Genomic DNA, 24951 nt, shown 5'->3' with positions numbered 1-24951 from the left:
CTCTGATTTTTAATATATATATATATATATATATATATATATATTTTTATAAATATTATATTTATTATTATTATTTTACTATTATATATTTTTTTTTTACTCTTTTTCTTTTCTTTTTTTTTTTACTCTCTCTCTCTCTCTCTCTCTCTCTCTCGTATGCTTCATCCGAATCGCATGTCCTTTATATAGCGAGGTTTTATCATTTTTTTTATAATAAATATTTTATTTTATAATCATTATTATATTAGATATATTATATATATGTATATGGGTAGGTGGTTATGCGTGATTTGTTTCACGTGGGCGGCCAAACCTTCTCCTTGTTTTTTTTTAAAATTATTTATTATTAATAATTAATTAATCTATTAATTAATAAAAAAATCAGGATGTTACACATACACATTCACATATACATACACATTCACTTACACACATATATAAACACACACATACGCATTCACACATATATATACACATTCACTTACACACACATACACATACATAAACACACACAAACACATCAAACACACACATATATATATACATAAATACATATATATTACCTTATGGGAGAAATTTGGTGATCTTTGGAGAGATTTAGAAAAAAATGGCGATTTTTATTTTTTTTTCCGAAAATCTTTGAATCTGATAAAGAAGACGACTCGTGGTTTTATATTGCGTTTTGCGACGGAATTTTCCGTCGCAATCCGTCACAAAATGAAATTTATTTACGCGCCCAAAATTCAAAAAATTTCGTCGAAAACCGAAACCAAATACATTGCGACGGAATATTCTGTCGCAATCCGTCGCAATTTTTATTTTCCGTCGCAAATCATCTATTTCTTTGTTGTGACAGAATTATCCGTCGCAAACCGTAGCAAATTGCGACGGATTTTGCGACTGTTTGCGACGGATAATTTTTTTCCACGTTCTGTCATAAAATCGTCACATTCCGTCGCAATTTCCTGTGCGACGGAAATTTCCGTCGCAAATTCCGTCGCTATATGCAGGTTTTTTTGTAGTGCCTTCCCGTCCCGAACTCGAACCGTTTTCCGAAACGCTCACCTCTAGTTCGGTCTGAGTCAACCCTTTTTTCTTTCAATAATAAAAATAAAAATATTTAAAAATTAATAAAAAATATAATATTAAAAATAAAAATAATAGAAGTTTAAAGAAAAAAGTTTTGACTGGCGAGCCACCAGGCGGGCTGAACTGACCCATGATGAATTAGCTCACCGAGTCCATTTTTTCATCCTCATGTTTTTCAAGTCCACCTCGATGAAAATGAAGTAGCTCGCGAGTCGGCTCCCGAAACAGGTCCCTTCGAAATAGATGTTTACAAAACCGGGTTTCCTAGACCGAGGTCCAGACTAATCCCGGGATCGGGAGTCAGCCATGTGATTTGAATTATGCGCCCATTTTATCGGTTGAACTATTCTGTATTTCTATAGTTTTTCAAATATCAGAAGAAAAAAAACCCGAACCTGAACACAACCAAACAAAACTCAACACAACATCCAACCAATAATTGAAAGTGTGTGAATTGTCATCTTGTAACCTTCACTATCATTTGCCCAAACTTGGAAAACTAATCACACACACTTAACCATTAAAAAAAAAAAGACAGTGTGTGTAGAACCGTACAATTACCAAAACTTGTCCAAATTTAGCCATGTGCTTAATTAGTTAACTATGTCGCCACATAGATTTTTCTCTTCTACAATTATACAGCTACATATATATATATATATATACACACACTCTCGTTATATCCGTTTTGTTTACTCCGTGATAACGGTTGTAATTTGTTTATTTAGTTCTACACATTCTATTTTACAAGTGATTTATGAAACAAAAAATAATAATAATGATTTGTAAATAAATTTCACAAGTGAATCCGAACGTGTTTAAATGCTATTTTGTATCATTACTGAATTTGACGTTTTATATATATATATATATATACACACTAAATTGGTTATTGATATGTACGGAATTAACTAAAAAAAGAGCAACCCCTACTTGCGTTTGCACTCTTACGTTGTTATGTTTTGGTGTCTCTCTTTGACTATCCTCCCCACAAAAAACTGTCCTCGATTCTCAATCACTCACTATTTATGTTCATCCTCCTCTTCCACACAATAACTTCATATACACACACACGCGTATATATATACGCATGCCCTTTTGCTACATCTTCTCCATAGATTCCCTTTTCTCCTTTCGCTTAGTCTCTTTTCTTCATCGGCATCCTTTTATCTCTTAATCTTTCTGTCGGCCATCAATGGAAGCACCCGAGGAGGAGAAAGCTTTGATCCTTAAAGGGAAGAGGACGAAGCGGCAGCGTCCTCAATCGCCCATCCCTTTCTCTATCTCTTCTCCTGTTCCCGTAGAACAGGAATCCATTAGTCATGATGATGATGATCATGATGACAAGAACAAGAATCTCAATAATGGAAATGAAGAAGAGGAGGAAAAGGGTAACAATGTCGTTGTATCGTCGGCTTCTTCGTCTTCGGACAACAACGCAGTTGACGAGGAGGATCAAGATATGGCACGTTGCTTGATCTTGCTCGCTCAAGGCCATTCCCTTTCTCATCATCTCCAACAGCAACAGCAACAGCAACAACAACAGCTGATGATCCAAAACAACAACAGCAACAACAACGGGTTTAGGTTTAGCAGTAGGAGGTTTCTAGAAACGTCAAACGGTAATGGCGGCGGCGGTGCGAAAGCTGGTTACTATGTTTACCAGTGCAAGACATGTGATCGGACCTTCCCATCATTCCAAGCATTGGGTGGCCACAGAGCCAGCCATAAGAAACCAAAGGCCCTTCCTTCTGTCGGTGGCGGCGCCACCGTTTCACTTCATCTAACCAACCAGACAACAGCAGCAACAACTTCTAACAACAACAATACCCACAATGGGGTTGCCATGTACGGAAGTAACAAGGCGAGTTTACGTCACAAAGTTCATGAATGCGGGATTTGTGGTGCGGAGTTCACGTCAGGACAAGCCCTAGGTGGACACATGAGGAGGCATAGAGGGGCTGTTGTCGCTGCCGCAGCTGCTTCAGCTGTTGCTGCGACAGCTAACACGGCCTTGTCGCTGTCGCCGTTTGACCAATCCGACGGTCAAGATTATCCGGCGAAGAAGCCCAGAAGTGCGGCCGTGTCGTTGGATTTGGATCTGAATTTGCCGGCACCGGAAGATGAGGGTCGTGTCAACGGATTAGGGTTAGCTTCTAAGGATGAACCTCAAACGCAACAGCAACCACAACAGCAACAGAAACAAAGGGAAGAGCAAAAGTCTCTTGTTTTGTCTGCTCCTACATTGGTGGATTGCCATTACTGATTATGATGAAAGATGATAAATATTTACAACGAAATGTAAACAAATAAATCAAATATCGATCAAACTGTACCCAATTCAGGTTTTTTTTAATCGTTTTTTTTTCTTTACATGGATTGATCTGATTTCGGTTGTTTTCTGTATCAATCTCGTTTATTTTGTTATTATATTCCTTGCTTGTAGAATACTTGCAAGATTCCTTTGTTTTGCCAACAAGAAAGATATAATATATGATATAAATTATATTCACTTCCTTGGTCCAACTGTTACGCAGATTTTATAAAAAAAAAAAAAAATTGACGTATATATACTTTCCACCATAATCCCATTTGGCATTATATCAAAAATACCCTTACTTTGATATTTATACTTCAAGACCTACCCTTGTGACCATCTCATTTTCCAAGAAAAAAAAGTTCGATCAAAAGGGCATGGTAGATACTTTCACAAATCGATAGTGAAATCCATAAACAATACATTATCAATTTATTCGTTTATTTTGTCCCTTTTCGGTCCACATTTTCATTTTATCCATAACAAAAGTTTAGTTCCGGTGGGAGAGTTTCGGAATTCGGTTCGAAATTTTATCGGTTTGGTTTTGAAACAGTTTTTCGGTATTTTAAAATTTATACCAAATAATTAATATCGTATATTATTCAGTTTAGTTCTGTTTCGATACGATTGAGTTTCGGTTTTTATTAAAAAAATAGATTTTCTTAAAAAAAAAATCGGATTTTTGAGAATTTTATAAAATTAGATTCTGTTTCAGCAATTTAGTTCTGTGAATATATGGTTCGAAAATTTTGAAATAATACTGTTAATATAATGAGATTTTTTATTCGGTAGGCTCAAACCGAAACGATGGGTCCCACGCACCAAAAAAGATGGTTCCTGGTGAGTGGAAGTCGCGTGCCCTTGGGTTATAACCCTTATCAAATCCCAACTATTTTTTTATTTTATTTTTTCTTGGCATATTTATGCAACTTATTATAATAAATAAATATGAGAAATCTTTCAAATTTTAGTGAATTTGATATATGCAGTCGTTTCTACTCCATCAGATCTAAGTATAGATAACGGTTGAGTAATTTTTCAAAATAGTTTCAGACCATTTGCATCTTAAATTTGGGGGAAAAAAAAAATGGAAAATAACAGTTTGCCACTAGAAGAAAACAATCTAGAAATCTTAACCCCAAAGAGATTTCTCGAATTAAAAAAAAAACCAATTTAGGGTTTTTCTTTCCATTTTTAGGATAAATTGTGTGTAGTTTTATATCTAGGATATTAATATAATATATATATTATTTTTATCTAATATTCTTTTAGAATATTAAATATTAGGACCTATGAAAAAGCCAGATGTTTGAAAAAATTGTGTTACTCTATACACAACATATGAAACAATATATATATATATATATATTGATGATGTATTTGGAAATCAAATAATACGGTCTGGTGAAGAATCTATATATATAAAAGTAGAGTTGATTGATACGGGGATGACACGTGTCAAATATATATGTTAATGTAAAAGACCATAAATAGATTCAATCAATATATTTATTTATAACCAATAATTTTATTGTCATTAATAAGACGAAATTTAATTCAATACCAGATTTAATTAAATAAAATATTAAAATTTATATTCTGTTTAAGGTCTTCCTCGATATCATAATTTTATTAATGTATAATTAATTTAAGTAAAAGTCAGCTTTGAATTTATTGAATAATAACTATTTCAATTAATGAATTTAAACTATAAATGGCGGTGCTTTTAGCCCACATTCATGATGAGTATCAATCCTTTTTTTGACATTTGGCAATGTTTGAAATCAAAGACGGAAGTCCGATTCGTTCAGGTTGGTAATTCTATTTTAAATTGTTTTGTTTTTTTTTCTTTTTTTTTGGGTAAAATTGTTTTTTTTTCGTCTCGATTCTTATAATCTTTCGAGATAGTCAAATGCTTTTGTAATATACATATACGTATATTATATTTGTTTTTATATTTACTAAAAGTTAATATCTAAATATGTATGTTTGTGTATCTATGGTTCTTTTCACAATTCACGTAATAACGAGATATCTTTAAACTGCAAAAAACTAGAAACAAATTTAGTAATATCTTATTGATCAAATTAAATCAATTATAGGAATTGAAAAATCAGATACAATTAGTTATTTCAACTCATGCAGGATTGGATCAGATGAATATATATCATAATTATCGGTGTATTATGGTCAAATTTCTAAGTATATGGGACAAACAAAAGATTAATAGACAAAAGATTTCTAAGTATTATGGTCATGTATTTTCAGAGAACTCTACTGCAAAATCGATGTTGATTTCCTTCGTTATAACTTTATTAATAAATAGTCAATTTAGTTTTTGAATTCAGTGAACAATAACTACAATTACTAATTAATTCTAAGTTATAAATAGTGCTTATGTTTTCATGTACGTATTCATCAGCACCCAGTGTATGAATAGACAGATTATTTTTGTGTTTCAGGTTAGTGGTCCAATCCAGTTCTTTCAGGTTGCTATATATGTTTTTTATATTTGTTTAGTGAGAATTTTTTAATTTGCTTTGATAATAATGAAATTTAATCAACCAAACATATCACTTTGGTATTGTTATCAATTTATTATGGTATTGTTATCAATTTATTTAATATAAGTAAATAAACATTTTATTGGTAACAAAACATATATTTTAAATTTTTTACCGTTTATATCATAAATATATATTATATATGTTTATATACTGAAAGTAAAAAATTATTTTTTTGTTTTTATTTTCTATTTATTCTATTTTTTATATAGAATCAATTTTTTAAATTGATTTTAATAACAATGAATCAATCAACAAAAATAGTTTGTTAATGTTATCAATTTGTTAAACATAACTTTTAATTTGTTTGCATTATAATTTTATGTGTTTATCAGAACAGTTGCAAGTATGAGTCTTACGGATCGTTTTGATCAAGAAGCAGGTGGCAAACTTGGAGAGAAGGTATGTGTTTTTGGTTAGTTTTCACCATGTTTTGATATCATTGTGATTTATCCATTATTAATAATGACTCAGGAACTAACTATATAATTATAAAACGTTACGCGTAATGTAGTTGTAATTTTTGGTTAGCCAACATTTGAAAAGACAATCTAAATAGTTATAATTTTATTTTATATAATAACATATTTATTCTTAATTTTGTTTTTCAATTTTTACCTTTAATATTTGCTGTAGAAAAATAATGGTTATTCCACATTGGATCAACTTATAGAAGTAATAGTAAATGACAAATAGTTGTCCGTGTCATTCTTGGGAATCGCGGAACTCATGGTATATCTCTTAATTCAGTGGTAGAATAATAACAATAATATAATATAATATAATATAATATTATATTATATTATATTATATTATATTATATTATATTATATTATATTATATTATATTATATTATATTATATTATTATTATTATAGTTTTTTGTTTGGGTTTTTTTTTATGAATGTAATATTTTTCTAAAAAAATTTTTTTATTAGTTTCCTATAGAATTTGGATCAGATTATTTTAATTTTTAAAAAAATCATATCCCACCTATTTTAAATCAGATTTAATTTATATATATAATGTATAATTATATTTGTTTCTATGCAATTTTGTTGTTAACATTGAATTAAAATAATGGTAAATAAATTTTTTTATTTAAAACAACTTGCACAAATTAGATTTATTTTTTTTTCTATAACTAAATCCATACTTAAAATTTCAGACATATACGTATGTGAATATGTTTATGAAAAAAAGATTGATGGATACTTTATAACTTTGTAATCTAATATTGTTATGAGAATCCTTATAGAATAAATAAGGTATATTTATAAGAATTTAATGCAAAAAAACTTCTATGTAAACGTATATTTCAATATCTTAGTTTTAAACTCTTATATATACAAAGATATATTTTTAAATATTATAGAAAAATAAAATAGATTTGATGATGCAATACATTTATATTATTTTAAAAAATGTATAATTCCAAGCAAAATTCTTTTTAAAATTTTCTTATATTAATATCATATATAATATGTAATCTATATCTTTATTTTATTTATAAAAAGTAAAAGAATATGTTTTTATTTCTTATTTTTTGTTTAAACTGTTTGTTTTTTATATTTGATTAGTAATATTTTTCTGAATTTATTTTGATGACAATGAAGATTAATCAGCCAAATATATCATTTGGTTAGTGTTATAAATTTGTTAAATGTAAGTAAACATATATATTATATATGTTTATATATAGAAGTAAAAAAAATTATTTTTGTTTACCGACTTTTGTTTAACATGTTTGTTATATATATATATATAATTTTATTTTTTGATTTAAGTTTACTAACAATGAATCACTGGTTATATAGTTATTATTCTCCACATCTATATATATAAAAGTTTATTTAGAACAATTTGGTGGATCAACCTAAACATCACTTATGTTGCATTTTGTTAAATGTTTATTAATTTATATAAAATATAATATTTATCTGCTAATCATATTTTTAATATTTTTAATATGATATCCCACCAATTGTTGTGTGTAAATACATATATTATTTCATTCAACGATTGTCTAATTCATATAAATATAATGAATAAATATACTATATTGCAAATAATGTTGTTATTGATCAAATAAAATTTATTGTAGGAATATAAAAATCAGATGCAACCAGTGATATCAACTCATGTAGGATTGGATCAGATGAGTATACATCATAGTTATCGGTGTATTATGGTCAGATTTCTACGAATATGGGATGAACGAAATCATTTCAATGGGAATAGGTTCAATGGCATCAGATTCTTATTAATTGATGAAAATGTACGTTCTAATTAATATTGAATTTCTTATACTATGTTTATTAAAAATCTAATCTTTTCTACTTATAATGTTGCAGAAAAATGTTGTTGAATGAAAAATATTTGAGGATCATGCAGAAAATTTTAAAAATATAATAAACGAGAGATATATTTTTAATCAGACATTTCAAGATTCTACCAAATAAATATATATACAAATGAACGAACAATAAATTTCGTATTTATTTTACAGAATATACTACTATTGAAAAAGTTGTTGTAACTACTTATAATATTGCCAAAGAAAAATTTCGAATATGTTTATACGATGATTTGTTGGCGTTGGCAAACAAAAAACACGATCTACCAGGTATGTGATAATATAAAAAAAAACCAAAAAGAAAATATTGGATTTTATAATTAATATATTCTTTAATGTTGCAGATATTATTGGAGTTTTAGTCGCAATACAAGGATCAAATTTAGGAATGTCATCGTCAACTCAGAAAATTATTCTTCGTTTATTATTGGAAGAGTAAGTTTTCAAATTTTATTTATACTGCAAAAATATCATTTTATAAAATTTTAACTAAATTAGTTTTATACAAACTAACATATAATTTCAATTTAAAAACCATCAACAATATAGTCAAGCTTTCGGTATGGGATGATCTCGCTGCTGAACTCCGTTCACAAATTCATAGATTGGATGTCAGAAAAAGTATCGCAATCATTACGGGTGTAAATCCAAAGATTATTCACGGTAATTATTTAACACAAATTAATTTCTAAATATTTGATAGTTTAATATTTAAAAACCATTATTATTGTTATATTGAGTTTACTAATACATTTTATGTATCAGGTGTTCTATCACTCAACACATCAACATCTACAAAGATTTAAATAGATGAAAAATTGAACATTATAAAAAATTTCCGTTTAAGGTAAATAAATTATATCATTCTTGAAAAAAATCTATAGTTATAATATTTATCAAAATAATTTTATTATTACCTAATAACTGAATTTTTGGCAGGCATTGAAGAAAGTCACACCAGTACTAAAGACAACCATAATAAATCAGTTACAGTGAAATGGTAAAATATCTATGCAGTAATAACAATATTCTGTCATTGATTTAATTATGTTTGCAAAAAAAAAAAATATTTTTATATTATTAAAGTTTTATATTTTTTATATTTAGTTCAACTCAAACAAATTATCTTAGTTTTTACTACAATCATAATAACAAATTAAATACAAATACAAACGTCAAGTGTTTCATATCATACTACAACTCAAAATCATCATAAAATCATTACAATCAACCAAACCAATTGATTTAATAAGAACCGAAAAAATATTCAATTTTAATTTACTGATGTGGCATGTTTACGTAGTAAATTTTAATTATCTGTCCTATATTTACTTATCGCAATTCACCGAAATTTAACGTCATTGGAGATGGTGTATAAAATTGTTAAACATTTTGAGATTCGAGATTTCAAGTCTATACGATACACGCATATTATTACCTAGATTAAAAATAAAGACTTAAAAAGAAAAACGATCAACAAAATATAAAAAATGATAAGAGAAACATATAATGAAAGAAAATAGTGGTAAAAATATTACGGATATCTACAAATTTTATAAAATTTATGAATAAATTATATTTTGTTAATTATAGAATGAGATATAATACCTCATACTATTATATTTAGATTCATCCTTATTATCTTATTATTTTCACACTATGACAAAAAAATATTTTAATAGAATAATTTAAATGATAAATTTAAAACACAATTTATTATATTTAATTTTAAATATAATAAATTATTTAAATTCGTAAATATTCAGTCAGCGCGATTCGCGCGGGTTATTACCTAGTCATTATAAATTTATGATAGTTAATAAGTTTATTAAAAATGATGTCAAATCTCTTTGTTAAAATCATATTATTGAGCTGCTTTATTTTGTTGCGAGAATAGAATTCTAAGTTCAGACTACCTTAAACAGAGCCCAATAAAAGCCCAAATTTGTGTGGGCCCAAATCTAGCAGTCGGCCCAATACAAATTGTCATGCGTATGATATTTTTGTAAGATTCTTGTCGTTTTCTCAGTCAGAGTGTTGAGGCGAAATCAATAAAATATAATATATTTTTTTGTAATATTTAATAACCAAAGACAAAAAAAAAACGATATGAGATTTTCCAGAAAATTTTATTATTTACCGGGAAAAAATTGTATAAATTTTGACATTAGAGCTTTTTATTTTAAGCCCATGCAGGCGAGTGCATATACATATCCTATAATATATATTTTAGATAAGAAGATAAAACAATATTAGGTAAAAATAAAAGAGGATAAATCTGAGATGAAATTATGAAATAAAAAAATAAAAAGGGAAAATTTAGAAAATGGGAGATTCGTGTGGGCCAAAGGGTTTCGACTTTTACTTGCCTTACTGGTAAAGCATCCTCTTCCTTCTGCAACCAAAACGTACCACTCTCTCTCTCCTCTTATTATTCTAATAATTAACTTATTATTATTACTCCTATTTTATTTTTATACAAACTCATATATATATATATATATTCATATGTAAATAATAAAAAAAACATTTTAAATTTTTTTACAGTGGGTAAAAAGTGATTTCAGTGCGCAAAACGACAAAAACACGGCGCAGAGAAATAAACTAGGGTTTTACGGTGCATTCCAGAGAGAGGGAGAGATGGGAACCCAAATGCAAAGTACTTTAGTATAGGTAAGCGAGAGAAACAAATTTCTTGCAATCGAAGGTACCCTTTTCTCGGGCTTCTCTCTTCGTTTCTTCTCCGTCAATCAAAAACCCATCTTCCAACTTTTTCTGGGCACTGTTCTTCTCTCCGCAAGCAAGCGTTTTGGGTGACAGAAATAGAGGAATCGGAGCCCTAGGACAGGTACGGAATTCTATGGGTCGTGAATCGGTCGCTCTTGTGACTTCTCCGTCGGCGGCGACGCCGAATGCTCCGGCCTCTGCAGCGTCGGCCACGGCGTTGGCTCCTGGGTTCCGGTTTCACCCGACGGACGAGGAACTCGTCAGCTATTACTTGAAGAGGAAGGTTCTGAAGAGACCCGTCCGTTTCAACGCGATTGGGGAGGTCGATATCTACAAGCACGAGCCCTGGGAGTTAGCAGGTTTCGCCGTTCTCTTTGGGTTTTGTTTTCTAGGATTTGTCCGCTGTTTCTGGGCCGTGGATTTTGTCGGGTTTCGCTGGGAGACTCTGCTTGTTGCTTCGGATTTGGGATTTCGTGGGTTATGCTTCGATTATGGGGTTTGGATCTCGTGTTTTTAGGGTTCTTATAAGTGATTCTTTCCATGATCTTCTTCGGTGAGGGATTTTGCATGCTGGCTTCTGATGTTTCCCTGGAAAATTTCTGTCGAACTGTAGTTGTTGGTACTTTTGCCTATTTTTAGGTATCATAATAAGGATTTTACATCTAATCAGTCCTTTTTTCATGCTTCAAATATGCGTTTATATCAAATTTTCTAGGAATTTTTAAGAGATTCTTTGCGTTTCGAGTTCCAGCTCTGATTTCTTGTGTTTTAGGAATTGAGTTATATCAATGACGGGTCTTGTTCTGTGTTTCAGTTTATTCGAAATTGAAGACGAGGGACCAGGAATGGTACTTCTTCAGTGCATTGGATAAGAAGTATGGAAATGGTGCTAGAATGAATCGTGCAACGAACAAAGGGTACTGGAAAGCTACTGGAAAAGACAGGGAAATTCGCCGTGATACCCAGTTGATTGGCATGAAGAAGACACTTGTGTTTCATAGTGGCCGTGCCCCAGATGGGCTACGGACCAATTGGGTCATGCACGAGTACCGCCTCGTTGAATATGAAGTGGAAAAGAACGGAAGCATGCAGGTATAGTATACATACTGTCTAAAGTTTCCTCTTTTTTCGGGTTTACTCTTATGTGTTGGAAATGGGTTGCTATTATGGTGTGAAATCATCTTTTGGGTCTTTGATTGTTGTGTTGCTTATAGTTATAGATGATGAATGTAATCTTGTTGAATTACTCCAATTATTTGGAATCGAAATATGCATTGTTAGTTTAGTTCTTGCCTTTCATCTGATACCTGTGCAACGTGATTGCGTTTCTTATTCTTATCCTCCTTCTTATTCTTCGTCTCTTTTATGATTTGATTGTGAATTCTCACTCTTATATAACTTGTATTATACGTCGGGTGCAGCAAGATGCATATGTGTTATGCAGAGTATTTCACAAGAATAACATCGGGCCACCAAGTGGGAACCGTTATGCACCGTTCTTGGAAGAAGAGTGGGATAATGGTGGGAATGGAATGGCTCTCATCCTCGGAGAAGACGTTAGGGTCATGGGGGAGTCCGTACCTGTTCTCGAGGATGCCAATGGCAGTAATGAATTTGATCAGGTTTGTTTTTTGCTTTCTCTATTCTCTCGGGTTTTTTTTTTGGCAGCAAGACTGAACTCTATTAAAGAAGCTTGTTAGTTTCATACATGCAAACATCATATGAATATTTTGTGAATGCGGCGCTGGGACCAGTCCATTGATACTTGATAATGGAAGTCATTGCTAAATAGGTTATGCTGTTGCTGATGGCTGTTTAATTTTAAATTTCGGGCTTGACACTTAATCATATGCTTATAGCAATGATGGTTCCCATCCAGAATTTCCTCATTTTGAGTAGCATTTGACATCAGGTGAACTCATGCAAAAGAAGAAAGCCCGAAACCTATACTATACTGTCTTTTGGTCGAAATTTTAGTCTCGACTCTCGTACATCCGGTAAGTGGACCGACATATTTTTAGCAGGGTGATGTTCATGGGATCAAATGCTGGTTGTAATATTGTCGATGGATAATGCAGATTGCAGTCCATCAATCTTATTGCTGAGTCTGTACTTCCCTTTTTTAATATTGGTGCAGGAGATACAGTCGATGAGCAAGGATCTCATCAATATCAATGAGCTCCCGAGAGAGACTCAGATCAATAACGAATCCACGAGAGTTGTTCCCAAGCCCGACAACTCGCTCAAACATGAACGCTCCGGAGAAGGAGGAGAAGAAGAAGAAGACTGTCCTCCTCCTCTGCCTCCTTGCACGCTGAACAAAGAAGCGCCCTTACCGCTCCTCCAATACAAACGTAGACGTCAGAACGAGTTGATGGGAAACTCCCAGAACTCGAGCCGGACCACTCAAGACCACTGCTCATCCACCACTACAACCTTGACTTCATCCGCTGCTACAAACACTGCCATCTCGGCCCTGCTTGAATTCTCCCTCATGGGAACCGCCACCGATAACAAGAAAGAAAACCCGCCATTGAAACCTCACAAGGAACTGTCTGCTCCTCCTCCTCCTCGGGTGGGAAACAAAGCCGGGGAAGTGAGAGAAGCGACTCTGATGATTCCGGAGAACTGCACGAAGCTGATAGATGATCTGCAGAAGGAGATTCATCAGATGTCGGTCGAGAGAGAGACATTCAAGCTGGAAATGATGAGCGCAGAGGCGATGATCAGCATTCTTCAGTCCAGGATCGATGCTTTGCGTCAAGAGAACGAGGAGCTTCGGAAGACAGTCTTATTTTCTTATTCATGGTCTGTAGTTGGTTCTCTCAGAGTTATTGATGGTACCATTTGGGTTTGTAACGGCTAGTAGCAGTGATTCTCTTGTGGGCTGTCTTACGCGGCTTGTCCATTTTCTGTTCAAGTAGTTTAGCTTCTGAATCATATTTCTCTTTTGCAGAAGCCTGGCAATGATGAGATCTTTGATGCGATTCCTCTACCATCGAACTTTTATCACGGGGAATCAAGCAATAATATTGAATCCGGTAACTACTCAGAGTCTGGAAACTACATCCAACCAGGGAACTATGTGGACACCTCCTGCTACTTTGCGCAACCAAGAGCGGCCCCGTCAAGGGACAATGAACGAGCAATCTCAGGTTCCGCCCTTTTCCTGGTTCGTCAATTGCCGTAATTTATGTGCTACCCTCTTCGTTTTCAGGTTCTAATATGATCGAGACCTCGATCTCGGATGTGAATTCTCTCTGTTGTAAAATTAGGTTAAGTAGGAACAGAGACAGTATGTTTCTATGTTCCGTGTCTTTCGGGAACATCTGAAGTCATGCTCTGTTTTTCATATATTGTTCTATCTTAGTTTTGTCCTGAACTCCATTGGAAGTAAGAGCTAATTTCCGAGAGGTTCTTGGTGTTGGTAATTCTGGTGAAAGAGGAGGGCATATCCGTCATTTCTTTCTAAGATTTTGGTTACGCGATACGGTATTACGGATGTGGTCGCATCAGCGGACACGAGGAAGCTTTTGTTTCACGTAATTGCTATTTTTTTTTAAAGTTTTATAATCTCTCTAATTTATTTTTGATATTTTTTACATTTTATTCGGGAAAAATATTGTTTTATTTTTTCCATGAAAAAAGCGGGTTTAAATCTTGACTCTCTCATATTATATATATATATATATATAATATGTATCTTACCATTTCTTTTCATTAATAGTATTTGGTGGTTTTCAATTGAAATCATAATTATATATATAAAAAAGAATGCGGAACAAATATAAAACAGCAAAAATTGCGCCTTTACATGTTCTAGAATCTGCGGTTTGTCCACGATGTCCACGTGTCATCCTACAAGAAGCTGTCACTGACTAACCGTCCTCGTTCTGTCACCGTAAATTCTCTCGATGGCACCTACTTGGAAGATATAATAAAGCCTCCAACTGCGAAAGTTTCGTTCTTTTCGTTTTCCGAATTGCGAATGGTTTCTTCGTCGTCTCTCTTCTTCGTCTTCCCTATTCCCAATTTCTAAAACCCTAATACTCTGATTCGATTCTTTTCTTCTTTAGTTTTGATTTAACGGATAACCTTTGATTTGATTTAATCTGGAATTTCGGTCCACCGATTGATGGGTCGCGGCTCAGTGACCTCGCTTGCTCCCGGGTTCCGCTTCCACCCAACGGACGAAGAACTCGTTCGCTACTACCTGAAGCGGAAGATCTGCAACAAACCCTTTCGGTTTGACGCTATCTCCGTAATCGACATATACAAATCAGAGCCGTGGGATCTCCCAGGTCATTCCTTTTTGACTTTTCTGTCTCTTGGTCGATAGATCGAATTGTTCTGCTTGTGTATGCGGGATGGTGTTTGTTTTCGGAATTCAGCTTGATTTGGTATGTTTTTAAATGGAAACAGACAAGTCGAAGCTAAAAAGTAGGGATTTGGAGTGGTACTTCTTTAGCGTGCTGGACAAAAAGTATGGAAATGGGTCGAAGACGAATCGGGCAACCGAGAAGGGTTACTGGAAGACAACAGGGAAGGATCGGGAGATTCGTAATGGTCCAAGGGTCGTGGGGATGAAAAAGACCCTTGTTTATCACAAGGGTCGAGCTCCTCGTGGGGAGAGGACCAACTGGGTTATGCACGAGTATCGTCTTGTTGACGACGAGCTGGGAAAAGCCGGCGTGGCTCAAGTAAGATTGTGAATGGAGTTTATTGTTTTGTTCTTGACCAATTGATTTTACATGTTGATGCCATGGATTGTTTTGTTGACTTGAATGGCTGTTGTTGTGGTGGTGGTGTTGCATAGGATGCATATGTGCTGTGTAGGATATTTCAGAAAAGCGGATCTGGGCCTAAGAATGGGGAACAGTATGGAGCTCCATTTATTGAGGAGGAGTGGGAGGATGATGAGATGGTGTTTGTGCCAGATCAAGATGCTATGTCTGATGAGGGATTGGCTGTCGATGATAATGATGTTTATGTCGACATGGATGACATTGATCAGGTATGTAGATGCATAGGTCTTTGTTTCTATTTTATACCCAAGATTGTATTGATTTGCAAGGATTTAGGGCTGAAATGCGTCATGTTTTTTTGCTTTGTGGTAAAGATATTTTAGCATTTTCTACTTTAGACGAGGAAACTGATATGGTATATTCAGGATGTAAACTGGGAAAGTGTTGATAATGGAAATTCAAGGTTAAATATGTGCCTTGTTCTTTTCCCATACTCTTAAGATGGGAAATATATGATGCGGTACAGTCTTATTTTCTTATTCATGGTCTGTAGTTGGTTCTCTCAGAGTTATTGATGGTACCATTTGGGTTTGTAACGGCTAGTAGCAGTGATTCTCTTGTGGGCTGTCTTACGCGGCTTGTCCATTTTCTGTTCAAGTAGTTTAGCTTCTGAATCATATTTCTCTTTTGCAGAAGCCTGGCAATGATGAGATCTTTGATGCGATTCCTCTACCATCGAACTTTTATCACGGGGAATCAAGCAATAATATTGAATCCGGTAACTACTCAGAGTCTGGAAACTACATCCAACCAGGGAACTATGTGGACACCTCCTGCTACTTTGCGCAACCAACAGATTCATCTGAGGAAGATCAGAAGCCTATAATTCGTACTGGTGAAATTCAGCCCGTCTTAGTGTTGCCCGACGAACAAATTGACTGTGATGTCCAAGAAGAAAACACAGATAACTTCCAAACCCCCAACAATATATTTTCAGCTGAGACTAGTTACAGTGGCATTCCCGATGATAATTATTTGCTTCAAGAGCCGCTCATGGATCCTGACAACAATCTTCCTTTGAATGATGGACTTTACCTGGAAACCGATGACCTCAGCCTTACAAATCACGATAGTTTCAACTTTGAAGATTATCTTACCTTCTTTGACGGGGACGATGAGTTTACACCACAATTGACTTTTAATGCTTCTCAATTGGTGGGGACTGAAGGTTCTGTTCCTCATGTAGAGGGCATCACCGAAAAGGTAAAGACAATTCATCTTGTACTTGTTTTGATCTCTTGTAGTTTGTAAGACTTCCTGATTATCGTGGAAACTCACCTTTATGCCAAACAGGCTGTTCCAGAGGTATTGGAGAAAGAAGCGTCGACAAGCAAACACGTGATGGAAGAAAAGGACAAGAGTGAAGCATCTTGCTCGAGACAAGATCCAGATGCCCTGAAGTTCGAGTCAGGTAATGCTATCTGTTCCTCAAGAAAAGGGCAAGAGGGAAGCATCTTGTTCGAAACAAGTACCCGTTTCTAACTGTTTTGAATGTGGATTAAACGCAGATTCAAAGTACCCATTCCTCAAGAAAGCCAGTGAAATGCTGGGAGCTATTCCGGCTCCTCCGGCGTTTGCTTCAGAGTTCCCGACAAAGGTGGCTGCGATGCATCTGCATTCAGCTGCACAATCTTCTGGCTCAGTTCATGTAACAGCAGGTATGATCAGAATATCGAACATGACTATAGCAGCAGGAAGTGGAATGGACTGGTCATACGGGAAGAACGGGAGCCTAAACGTTGTCCTCTCTCTCGGGCTGGTGGAACAAACGGAGACGGGCAAGTTGGGAAGAACGCTGTCAAGGGCAATGTTGATCTTTGTGTGCTTCTGGGTCCTAATATTATCAGTTAGCTTCAAAGTAGGAACCTTTGTCTCTGCCAGGTGATAGTGAAATGATGACACCCTATGGATGCCATCGCCATCTCACCCTCAGGGGGGTGTTCTCGTTTTTGTGTTTTTTTTTAAAACAAATTATAGGGTTTACTTGCAGTGTGCTTGCTGCATCCATCTTTTTCTCTTTCTCTTTTGTTTTTTCATGGTAACGTATTGGTAGTCGAACTCTCATTTCTAGCTCCAAGAAATAATGAGAACTTCTGATGAACCTAGACTATGTTTCTTGCTCTTCATTCTTTGCTGTTCTATTTCCACAACTGTAAACTCAATTTTAGTGTACGACCAACTGCAATAAATAACCAGCTTCAGATATTGTTGAAGTTCTGGTTGGTTTGGGTATTCCAATTTGGCCTTGTGACCAATCTGTAGTCGAAGCACAGCTGTTATGACATATATGTATGTATATAGCATGAGTGTAATGTAACGTAATGGGATGCTCGCCTACTTTTAAATGTTACAAGACTAAGACAAGTACCAAAACTTGAACCGATTGCAATAAATAACCAACTCCAAACGATTGATTGTATCGTCAAAGTGAAAGAAAAAGAACAAGAACATGAGAACAATGATCAAAGAAAACGGTTCCTAGAAGGATTGAGCTCTGCTTCAAAATAATAGATCTTTGGATATGGAAGAGAAGCCTGTTCAAACGAATTCCCGTGTGAAAGAACGAGAAGACAGATTTTTCTTTTTTGGCATGGCGCAATGCTCGGATGAACATGGAAACCGAGACAAGAGGAACGTTAATCGGAGGCCCTCTCTGAAGCTGAGGCGACTTTCTGTTTGATCATGGACTCGGCTTGATGAATCGCTCTTTGTGAGCCTGTGATCGTGACTTTCCTGTCCGAAAGCATTACGACAAGAGACTTAGTTTCATACTTCAAATGTGTTTTGTAATAGTTGTGCCAATGCCAAAAGGATTCACCTTTCGTTTGTTCCGGAAATGAAATCACCTCGATCTGATATTTTTACTCTGGCACCAGTCATCTGCAGCATTATATCACAAAGGATACTCTCAGGGTTGAGCATTGTGAGAGTTAGTTTAGGATTTTAGAAAGGAAACGACGCGAAAATTCCACACAAACCTGAGTGATTTCCATGACACTCCTTCCTCCACGACCAAGGACCAATCCTATATGCTCATCCGAAACACCTATGGTCACCGAGTTGTTGGCATCTTCCTATCCAATACGAAAAAAAAATTGATCAATAGGGGTGGTTGGATAGATTTTCAAACTATATACTGAAAAAGTGAAGCACTATATATACTGAAAGGCAGTCAAAGATGCTATTCTGACATTGATTTCTATGGTTCCTCGTCGTGTCCTCAAGAGATCACCAAATTCATATATCTAGTTCCCGCTGGAGATTTAACCGAAATAAACATTTCCAATCACTTGTACTGAATTGTTTCCACGATGACTATCTCAACACATTCAAACACTCTCCTTGATGAGCCACTAACATGCCAACGAAGATCTAAGATGATACATGAGCATTCTCCTAAGCAATGAATAGAGCCATTCTTCGCAAAAGAAGCATTATAAATAAGATCTATGAGACAGAGAGATAATGAGAAGGGAGAAGACCTTGTGATTTTGAAATTTGCCTCCAGTACCGTTGGGCGCATAATTAATCGAGTTGTATCCCGCTGTTGCAACAGAAGGAAGCACATACGCATATGGATGACCATGAAAACCAGAGCAGAAAAGACCTAAAATTTCGAGTTAATGGGACCTTACAACAAATCAATCTTTACAACAAACAACATTATCAGCCAAAATTGACCAGAAAAACCACAGGCGAGAACAACCTAAACTCACTAAAACATCTTCCTTGAATGTTCCACTGGTCAAAAGATATGATCCGGCATCTAGGATGTCTGGGTTTAGTACATTGAGACTAACTTTAACCTCAAATTAAGAATCTCATAACCTTGTTTGACCAGATTCAGGTAAATTCTGCAACTGTGCTCTTTAAGGATTTAGTTAATATTCTCATTTCCAGCTTATCCTCTTTCATCTTTTCTTCACCCGGAGAATACAACACATTAAATTGTAATCGGTGATTAAACTAAAAAAAAGCCTCGTCTTTTCTTATGAAACAATAAGTTATGCTATCCGGTATTGTATGAACATGTTAAGCCTGGTAATATGACATGCCTAACAGAGGTATATAACGGATTCCTATATTGCATTCTCCTCTTGCATAAATGAATGAACATCTTTGTACTTCAATAGACTATCAAAGCAATGCGGAACATGACAGCATAAGGAATTGCTACGAGAATCATGGACACCACAAATGAGCTAGCTAAGTAGATATACCTGCATATGAAAATGGGGAATGCACATTCTGAGAGTAATGTGCATCTTCAGTAAGCTTAGCCAAAATCAAATCGATTGCCCGCATCTGCTCCTCTAGGGTTCCAGTTAGTGTCACAAGCCTGTCACTCAACCCATAATAGGTATTATCCAGAGGCGATATCTTTATACCAGCTTTGGAGTCTTCGATAAAGGACCTGCATCAACACAGAGAAATGTTTTAAGAGTTGGCGGCTACAGTGCTACAGTTGTCAACATCACATATCATATTCAAGCATTTTACGACAAATATCCATGATTTGAAGCATGCGGCGATGTTGCTGTATCCATGATTGAAGCGCACACACATAAATGAGATCTAATACCCAAAAAGCCTAGCAGTGAGACAACATAACTTCCTCTACTACAAGGTATGAACATCGGGAGAAAGAGGATACAAATGACAACGCTGAGTATCAAATATGATTACATAAATTCTTGTTATTGATTGGAGAATTGATTTTCTATAGGAAATAATTGTACCGGAAAACAGATTAAGGAAGCTCTGACTCACAATCTTATAATGCAAATCACAGTTTCAATAACATCATGAAATCCATTGAAATGAAAATAGAAGGTAAACTTACTTAATGGTGGCCCCTCCTTTTCCAATTATACTTCCACATGAACTGTTTGGAACCACAAGTCTTATTCTTCTCCTAGGCTCAGCATCACTACCATCTTCAGCATAAAGCTAACCCAAAAAGAAAATCATGATTGAGATCATATTATTATATTAACACCTGAGCACATGTATGTTACATTGTTACTCAACACTGCTAAAATTACCTCACTATTCAATTTATCAAGAATAAGTTCCAGTGCATTGACAACTTCTGTAATTGCTCCAGATATCATAATGATTCTATCAGTAGTTCCTGGGAAAAATTCTTGATTGCGTGAGAGCTGGATTCGAGCCCCCGACTTTGACTGAAAATCAGTGATTGTCGAGCCACCTTTCCCAATAACAGAACCAGCTGCCGCATTGGATACAAGAAAACGAACGTGCGTAGGCTTCTCAGCAGATTCTGCAAAGGAGAAATATGTTAGTCACTCCCCAGAAATTCATCTTCTTACCAGTAAAGATATGGTCATTAACCCACAATACAACAGAATCAAAACTTTGAAGTGAAAAATAACGGTAAAAAAAAAAAGATTCAGCACTAACTCCGCTTTATGTTCCGACAAGATGTAAAGGCAATCCGTGTTGCATTAAAGGTGACAAAAAGCTTTATGCCGACCGCTCATCCGACAGTATCAATCATACCAACTACCACGAACCGTACAAAAGTCCAACATAAAAAATGAGATGTGTTTTTTTCACAAATATCATTCTGACCTCACTCACTCTCGGAATCATTACACGCAGTGAATAAAAGTGAATTCAAATCTTTCCTTAAATTCGTCAGAATCTAACCAAATTTGCGCTGATGATTGAAACCCTCGTCTAGCAGAAATGTAAGGCAGAATGTAATGTAACTATTCCATCCTTGCAAAATCTACCGCAAAAAATCCTCTCTGATATTTTTTGTGTGTTTAATCCTGTAGACTTATGCCGTTTGTTTCTCAAACGGAAACAATTGCCCATATACGAACTCAATTCAGAAAATTTTGAGGAAGCCGATTCACGAAGAGGTAAAAGAATTGCCCAACGTAAAAACAAATCGAATCAAACGCCAAACATCTGAGCCACGAAAATGCACTATCGTCGCCTCAATAACAAGAAAAAAATAACCCAGAAATACGAAAGAGCAGATCGGATCGGAAATACCTGCTTCCGACTGATTCTGCTCCTCGTGAGATCTCTTCGTCAGCTCCTCGGGAGAATCCGCCGCATAGGACTCGTTCGACTCCATTTCCGCTGAGAAAAACGCAGATAAGAATCGAATCAGTCAATCGACATTGCCGAAACAGCGAAGCTCAGGGGGAGAGAGGGAGAGAGAGAGAGAGGAATCGTTCAGAGAAATCTGATGTTCGTGAAGCTCGAAGCTCCAGACAGGGCCACCTCTTGGTCTTGCTTCTCCTTCCACGACGTGTTCGTCGTCTTTATCGCCGAGCGGTTTGTGAACTGAAGGTGGCTCTGGTCTCCTGCGCCTATCTATCCATTGGGCCGCTTCGTTATATTCTAAATACTATTATTTCCTTTTTATTTAAATAATAAATAATGCCTTCTAGTCTTGTGGACCGCCTCGCCATTTATATGTAGTTTTTATTGTATATTTTTAATATAAATTCAAAATATAATGTTACCGAATTTATACTATATACAAAAAAAAATCCACATTTTGGTGAGTTTTTATCGTTAATTCGCATATTTTAATTTTAGATATAGAAAAACTCAGTATATCATAATTGTCTTTGATTTTTGTGTGAATTATTACAAATAGAATAGAAATTGTTGCAACCCACATTTTAATTTTCATTTCTAAAAAATCAACGGCAAAAAGATAGATGATTTAGTTTATAAATGGGCCCTTAACCAAACTTGGGCCTCAAAAATAAAAAAGGCCCAAATAAGATCATTCAGCGTAGGTTAGCCTTTGTCATACCTCTTCATCTAACATACGCAGACGAAGGCTCGTGGTGGGTCTGCCGTCTTCGTCGTCGCAAAGGCTTATCCCTAATCATCTCTCTTTCTTCTGTGATAAAGCTGAGCCGTTAGCCGTTACTTTCTCTCTCCTCCAAAACGCTGCCGTTTCAGCTATGGCTTTCAGCTCAGCTGCTACGTCGTCTCTGAGACTATCGTCTTTGTCCTTCTGCGGGAAGAAGACGAACCGAAACCCTAGAAATCCACCTCGATCACTCCCCTTCAATATCACCTGTTCTTCTTCCTTGAACGAATCTCCCAAGCCCTCTCCTTCTCCTTCTCCTTCTTCGCCGCTTCGTGTCTCGTCGAGATCTGCCCCAAAAGCGCGCTTCATCGCTCGCCGGAAAGAGGCCGTCTCCGTTCGCCAGCTTCAGCGACCTCTAAGTAACGTCAGCGAAATATTTGCTGTTTTTTTTTTTATCGATTTAGGTTTTTTTTGTGTTTTGTGGATTTTGGTCAAATCTTAGTTGTTTTTTATGGTTTTGCAGTCGAGTATATGAGCTTGCCGGCGAGTCAATACTCAGTGCTTGACGCGGAGAGGATTGAGAGAGTTGATGAAAATACGTTTAGATGCTATGTTTATACATTCAAGTTCTTCAGCTTTGAAGTTTGCCCTGTTTTGCTCGTCAGAGTTGAAGAGCAGACCAATGGCTGTTGCATCAAGCTTTTGTCTTGCAAGGTATTGCTTCAATATTTCTGCTTTATTTTCTAAGATACATTGATTGGGTTGCACTGGGTTGGTGCTAATTGCTGATTGAACACATGAAGTACGGTAAAGGATTGAACTTTTTACTTCTGATCATGATGGTTCTTCGTTTTCTGGTGCTAGCTCGAGGGATCTCCCATCGTGGTTGCACAAAATGACAAGTTCGATGGTAAATGTAGCTTCTTATCTTGCCCTACATCACATGCTATTGGATAATCCATTCTGTGTGTTGTTTACCAGATGTATATGCCCAAGCTGTAGTTACTCGTGTTGTGTGTTGGTAGTGCAAATACTCTTTCTGAAGGTTTGTATATGCGATATATAGGCTTAATATTTGTCATTTTCTAGTCATGCAGCTTCTATGGTGAACCGGGTATCATGTGATGTCACTGGAAATAACTCATCGGTTCAACAAATCACTTCAGATGCAGTCATCGAGGTAGTTCTTGGCTTTGTTTTGCTGTTAATCGGTTCACTATTTCATGCTTCATGTGGAATGAAGCATTGCTGACTTATTTTGGAAACTTTTTAGGTCAGCATTGAAATTCCATTTGCATTTAGAGTGATCCCAGTGGGAGCGATAGAATCAACAGGGACCCAAGTTCTTGATCAAATTCTTAAACTCATGCTACCCCGCTTTTTGGCTCAGGTAATGCAAAAATCATGTTTTCCACATTTCCTTACATGCATGATCTAGATTTAAGATCACCCCTAAAAATACATCCAAAACAACTCGTAGTGCCGGCCAGTTGTTCTTTCATGAACCGGGTTTTAGTTTCTGATGTTAATCAAACCCAAACCAGACACATTCAGCTCAATGATTATTGCTTTTGATAATTGTCTCGCCCTTCTAGACTAGAGTACTAACTAGAACCATGTCACGGTTTGGCTGCATCAAGTCTTTCACTAAACCCATAACCAGCTGCAAGCCCTTGGAAGAATCGAATAAGGGAATTTTTATATGAAATGCAATGTTCCAAATAGCTATAATTCAGAATATCAGGTTGTGATTTGTCTTCTTATGGCACATCTATATTCTCAATTTGCCATCTACCCGTTTTGAGCAGCTTGTGAAAGACTATCAAGCATGGGCTTCTGGAGATATTTCAAGGCAACCTCTGGGAACCGGTGAGATTTGATATCAAGCGACTTGATAAAACCTCCCATGGAGGTTTGCAAGGTCTCGTTCTTCTTGTGTATGTTTTTTTCTTCGGCTTTAGGGTTACAGATCTATCTACTATCCCTAGTTCCAGGTTGACGTTCTGTTGTAGTTCTATCCATATTCCGAACCGAAATGTCTTCTTGGACCGACACCCGAACATATTTGTACATTTCAGTGGAATAAAATTTTCTCACTATCTTCATAAATGAATCTATACATGGGTTTTTATACACAGAAAGAATAACAAATTTGTAACAGATTTCTAACAAATTTACAAAGAATGAAAAAGCATGGAGAAATCTGTTCGAACAGATTTCCTTCTTCAACCTCTCGCCGTTCTCTCCTTCCCAAACCAATTTGTTACTCACATTAATTAGATGGGC

At 35.3% G+C, this 24951-nt stretch overlaps 5 protein-coding genes across 9 annotated transcripts; 4 read left to right on the top strand and 1 right to left on the bottom strand.

Annotated features, from left to right (window-relative positions):
- Positions 1 to 1997: 1997 nt before the first annotated feature.
- On the top strand, positions 1998 to 3462 carry LOC104823201 (zinc finger protein ZAT5-like). Its single transcript, XM_010554647.2, has one exon. The coding sequence runs from the start codon at positions 2285 to 2287 to the stop codon at positions 3353 to 3355; it is 1071 nt and encodes a 356-aa protein (XP_010552949.1). The 5' UTR covers positions 1998 to 2284; the 3' UTR covers positions 3356 to 3462.
- Positions 3463 to 10938: 7476 nt separating this feature from the next.
- Positions 10939 to 14483, top strand: LOC104823198 (NAC domain-containing protein 78-like). Of its 3 annotated transcripts, none has more exons than XM_010554645.2 (5): positions 10939 to 11411; positions 11867 to 12144; positions 12474 to 12674; positions 12965 to 13049; positions 13190 to 13325. In XM_010554645.2, exons 1-5 carry the CDS (start codon positions 11186 to 11188, stop codon positions 13228 to 13230), a joined length of 831 nt encoding a protein of 276 aa, XP_010552947.1. In that variant the 5' UTR covers positions 10939 to 11185; the 3' UTR covers positions 13231 to 13325. The 3 variants fall into 3 exon arrangements, with proteins under 3 accessions (XP_010552947.1, XP_010552946.1, XP_010552945.1); XM_010554644.2 differs by lacking the exon at positions 12965 to 13049 and adding an exon at positions 14167 to 14483 and having other exon boundaries at positions 10940 to 11411; positions 13190 to 13834; XM_010554643.2 differs by lacking the exon at positions 12965 to 13049 and adding an exon at positions 14171 to 14483 and having other exon boundaries at positions 10940 to 11411; positions 13190 to 13838.
- Positions 14484 to 15020: 537 nt separating this feature from the next.
- Positions 15021 to 17983, top strand: LOC104823200 (NAC domain-containing protein 78-like). Its single transcript, XM_010554646.1, has 6 exons — positions 15021 to 15353; positions 15475 to 15752; positions 15869 to 16066; positions 16491 to 17060; positions 17151 to 17268; positions 17366 to 17983. The coding sequence occupies exons 1-6, from the start codon at positions 15188 to 15190 to the stop codon at positions 17740 to 17742; spliced, it is 1707 nt and encodes a 568-aa protein (XP_010552948.1). The 5' UTR covers positions 15021 to 15187; the 3' UTR covers positions 17743 to 17983.
- A 188-nt stretch (positions 17984 to 18171) lies between these two features.
- LOC104823197 (protein BTR1) lies at positions 18172 to 22231 on the bottom strand. 3 transcript variants are annotated; one of them, XM_010554642.1, is made up of 10 exons: positions 22119 to 22231; positions 21885 to 21974; positions 21070 to 21141; positions 20903 to 20991; positions 20701 to 20807; positions 20078 to 20271; positions 19340 to 19464; positions 18836 to 18931; positions 18676 to 18737; positions 18172 to 18590 (listed from the first exon to the last, which is right to left on the bottom strand). In XM_010554642.1, the coding sequence occupies exons 2-10, from the start codon at positions 21967 to 21969 to the stop codon at positions 18494 to 18496; spliced, it is 927 nt and encodes a 308-aa protein (XP_010552944.1). In that variant the 5' UTR covers positions 21970 to 21974; positions 22119 to 22231; the 3' UTR covers positions 18172 to 18493. The 3 variants fall into 3 exon arrangements, with proteins under 3 accessions (XP_010552944.1, XP_010552942.1, XP_010552943.1); XM_010554640.1 differs by having other exon boundaries at positions 20903 to 21141; positions 22119 to 22230; XM_010554641.1 differs by having other exon boundaries at positions 19340 to 19401; positions 20903 to 21141; positions 22119 to 22230.
- Positions 22232 to 22732: 501 nt separating this feature from the next.
- On the top strand, positions 22733 to 24774 carry LOC104823196 (uncharacterized protein SYNPCC7002_A1590). The gene is made up of 6 exons (XM_010554639.2): positions 22733 to 23084; positions 23189 to 23379; positions 23530 to 23575; positions 23763 to 23845; positions 23939 to 24055; positions 24474 to 24774. Exons 1-6 carry the CDS (start codon positions 22817 to 22819, stop codon positions 24543 to 24545), a joined length of 777 nt encoding a protein of 258 aa, XP_010552941.1. The 5' UTR covers positions 22733 to 22816; the 3' UTR covers positions 24546 to 24774.
- Positions 24775 to 24951: the final 177 nt, after the last annotated feature.

This window comes from Tarenaya hassleriana, unplaced genomic scaffold, assembly GCF_000463585.1.
Source record: "Tarenaya hassleriana unplaced genomic scaffold, ASM46358v1 Cleome4, whole genome shotgun sequence".
Lineage (NCBI taxonomy): Eukaryota > Viridiplantae > Streptophyta > Magnoliopsida > Brassicales > Cleomaceae > Tarenaya > Tarenaya hassleriana.
Note: the sequence above shows the minus strand (reverse complement) of the source record. Positions and strands in the feature narration are given on the sequence as shown.

Bases quoted from the DNA above. Each gene is read 5' to 3' on its own strand.
- LOC104823200 (XM_010554646.1), top strand. From the start codon at position 15,188: ATGGGTCGCGGCTCAGTGACCTCGCTTGCTCCCGGGTTCCGCTTCCAC. The intron at 16,067-16,490 runs GTATGTAGATGC...TCTCTTTTGCAG, and splicing joins ACATGGATGACATTGATCAG to AAGCCTGGCAATGATGAGAT. The intron at 17,269-17,365 runs GTAATGCTATCT...GATTAAACGCAG, and splicing joins TGCCCTGAAGTTCGAGTCAG to ATTCAAAGTACCCATTCCTC.
- LOC104823196 (XM_010554639.2), top strand. From the start codon at position 22,817: ATGGCTTTCAGCTCAGCTGCTACGTCGTCTCTGAGACTATCGTCTTTG. The intron at 23,576-23,762 runs GTAAATGTAGCT...CTAGTCATGCAG, and splicing joins ACAAAATGACAAGTTCGATG to CTTCTATGGTGAACCGGGTA. The intron at 24,056-24,473 runs GTAATGCAAAAA...CGTTTTGAGCAG, and splicing joins TACCCCGCTTTTTGGCTCAG to CTTGTGAAAGACTATCAAGC.
- LOC104823198 (XM_010554644.2), top strand. From the start codon at position 11,186: ATGGGTCGTGAATCGGTCGCTCTTGTGACTTCTCCGTCGGCGGCGACG. The intron at 11,412-11,866 runs GTTTCGCCGTTC...TCTGTGTTTCAG, and splicing joins CGAGCCCTGGGAGTTAGCAG to TTTATTCGAAATTGAAGACG. The intron at 12,145-12,473 runs GTATAGTATACA...CGTCGGGTGCAG, and splicing joins AAAAGAACGGAAGCATGCAG to CAAGATGCATATGTGTTATG.
- LOC104823197 (XM_010554640.1), bottom strand. From the start codon at position 21,969: ATGGAGTCGAACGAGTCCTATGCGGCGGATTCTCCCGAGGAGCTGACG. The intron at 20,808-20,902 runs GTAATTTTAGCA...TTTTTGGGTTAG, and splicing joins TTGATAAATTGAATAGTGAG to CTTTATGCTGAAGATGGTAG. The intron at 18,738-18,835 runs GTTTGTGTGGAA...ATAATGCTGCAG, and splicing joins GTGTCATGGAAATCACTCAG to ATGACTGGTGCCAGAGTAAA.
- LOC104823201 (XM_010554647.2), top strand. From the start codon at position 2,285: ATGGAAGCACCCGAGGAGGAGAAAGCTTTGATCCTTAAAGGGAAGAGG.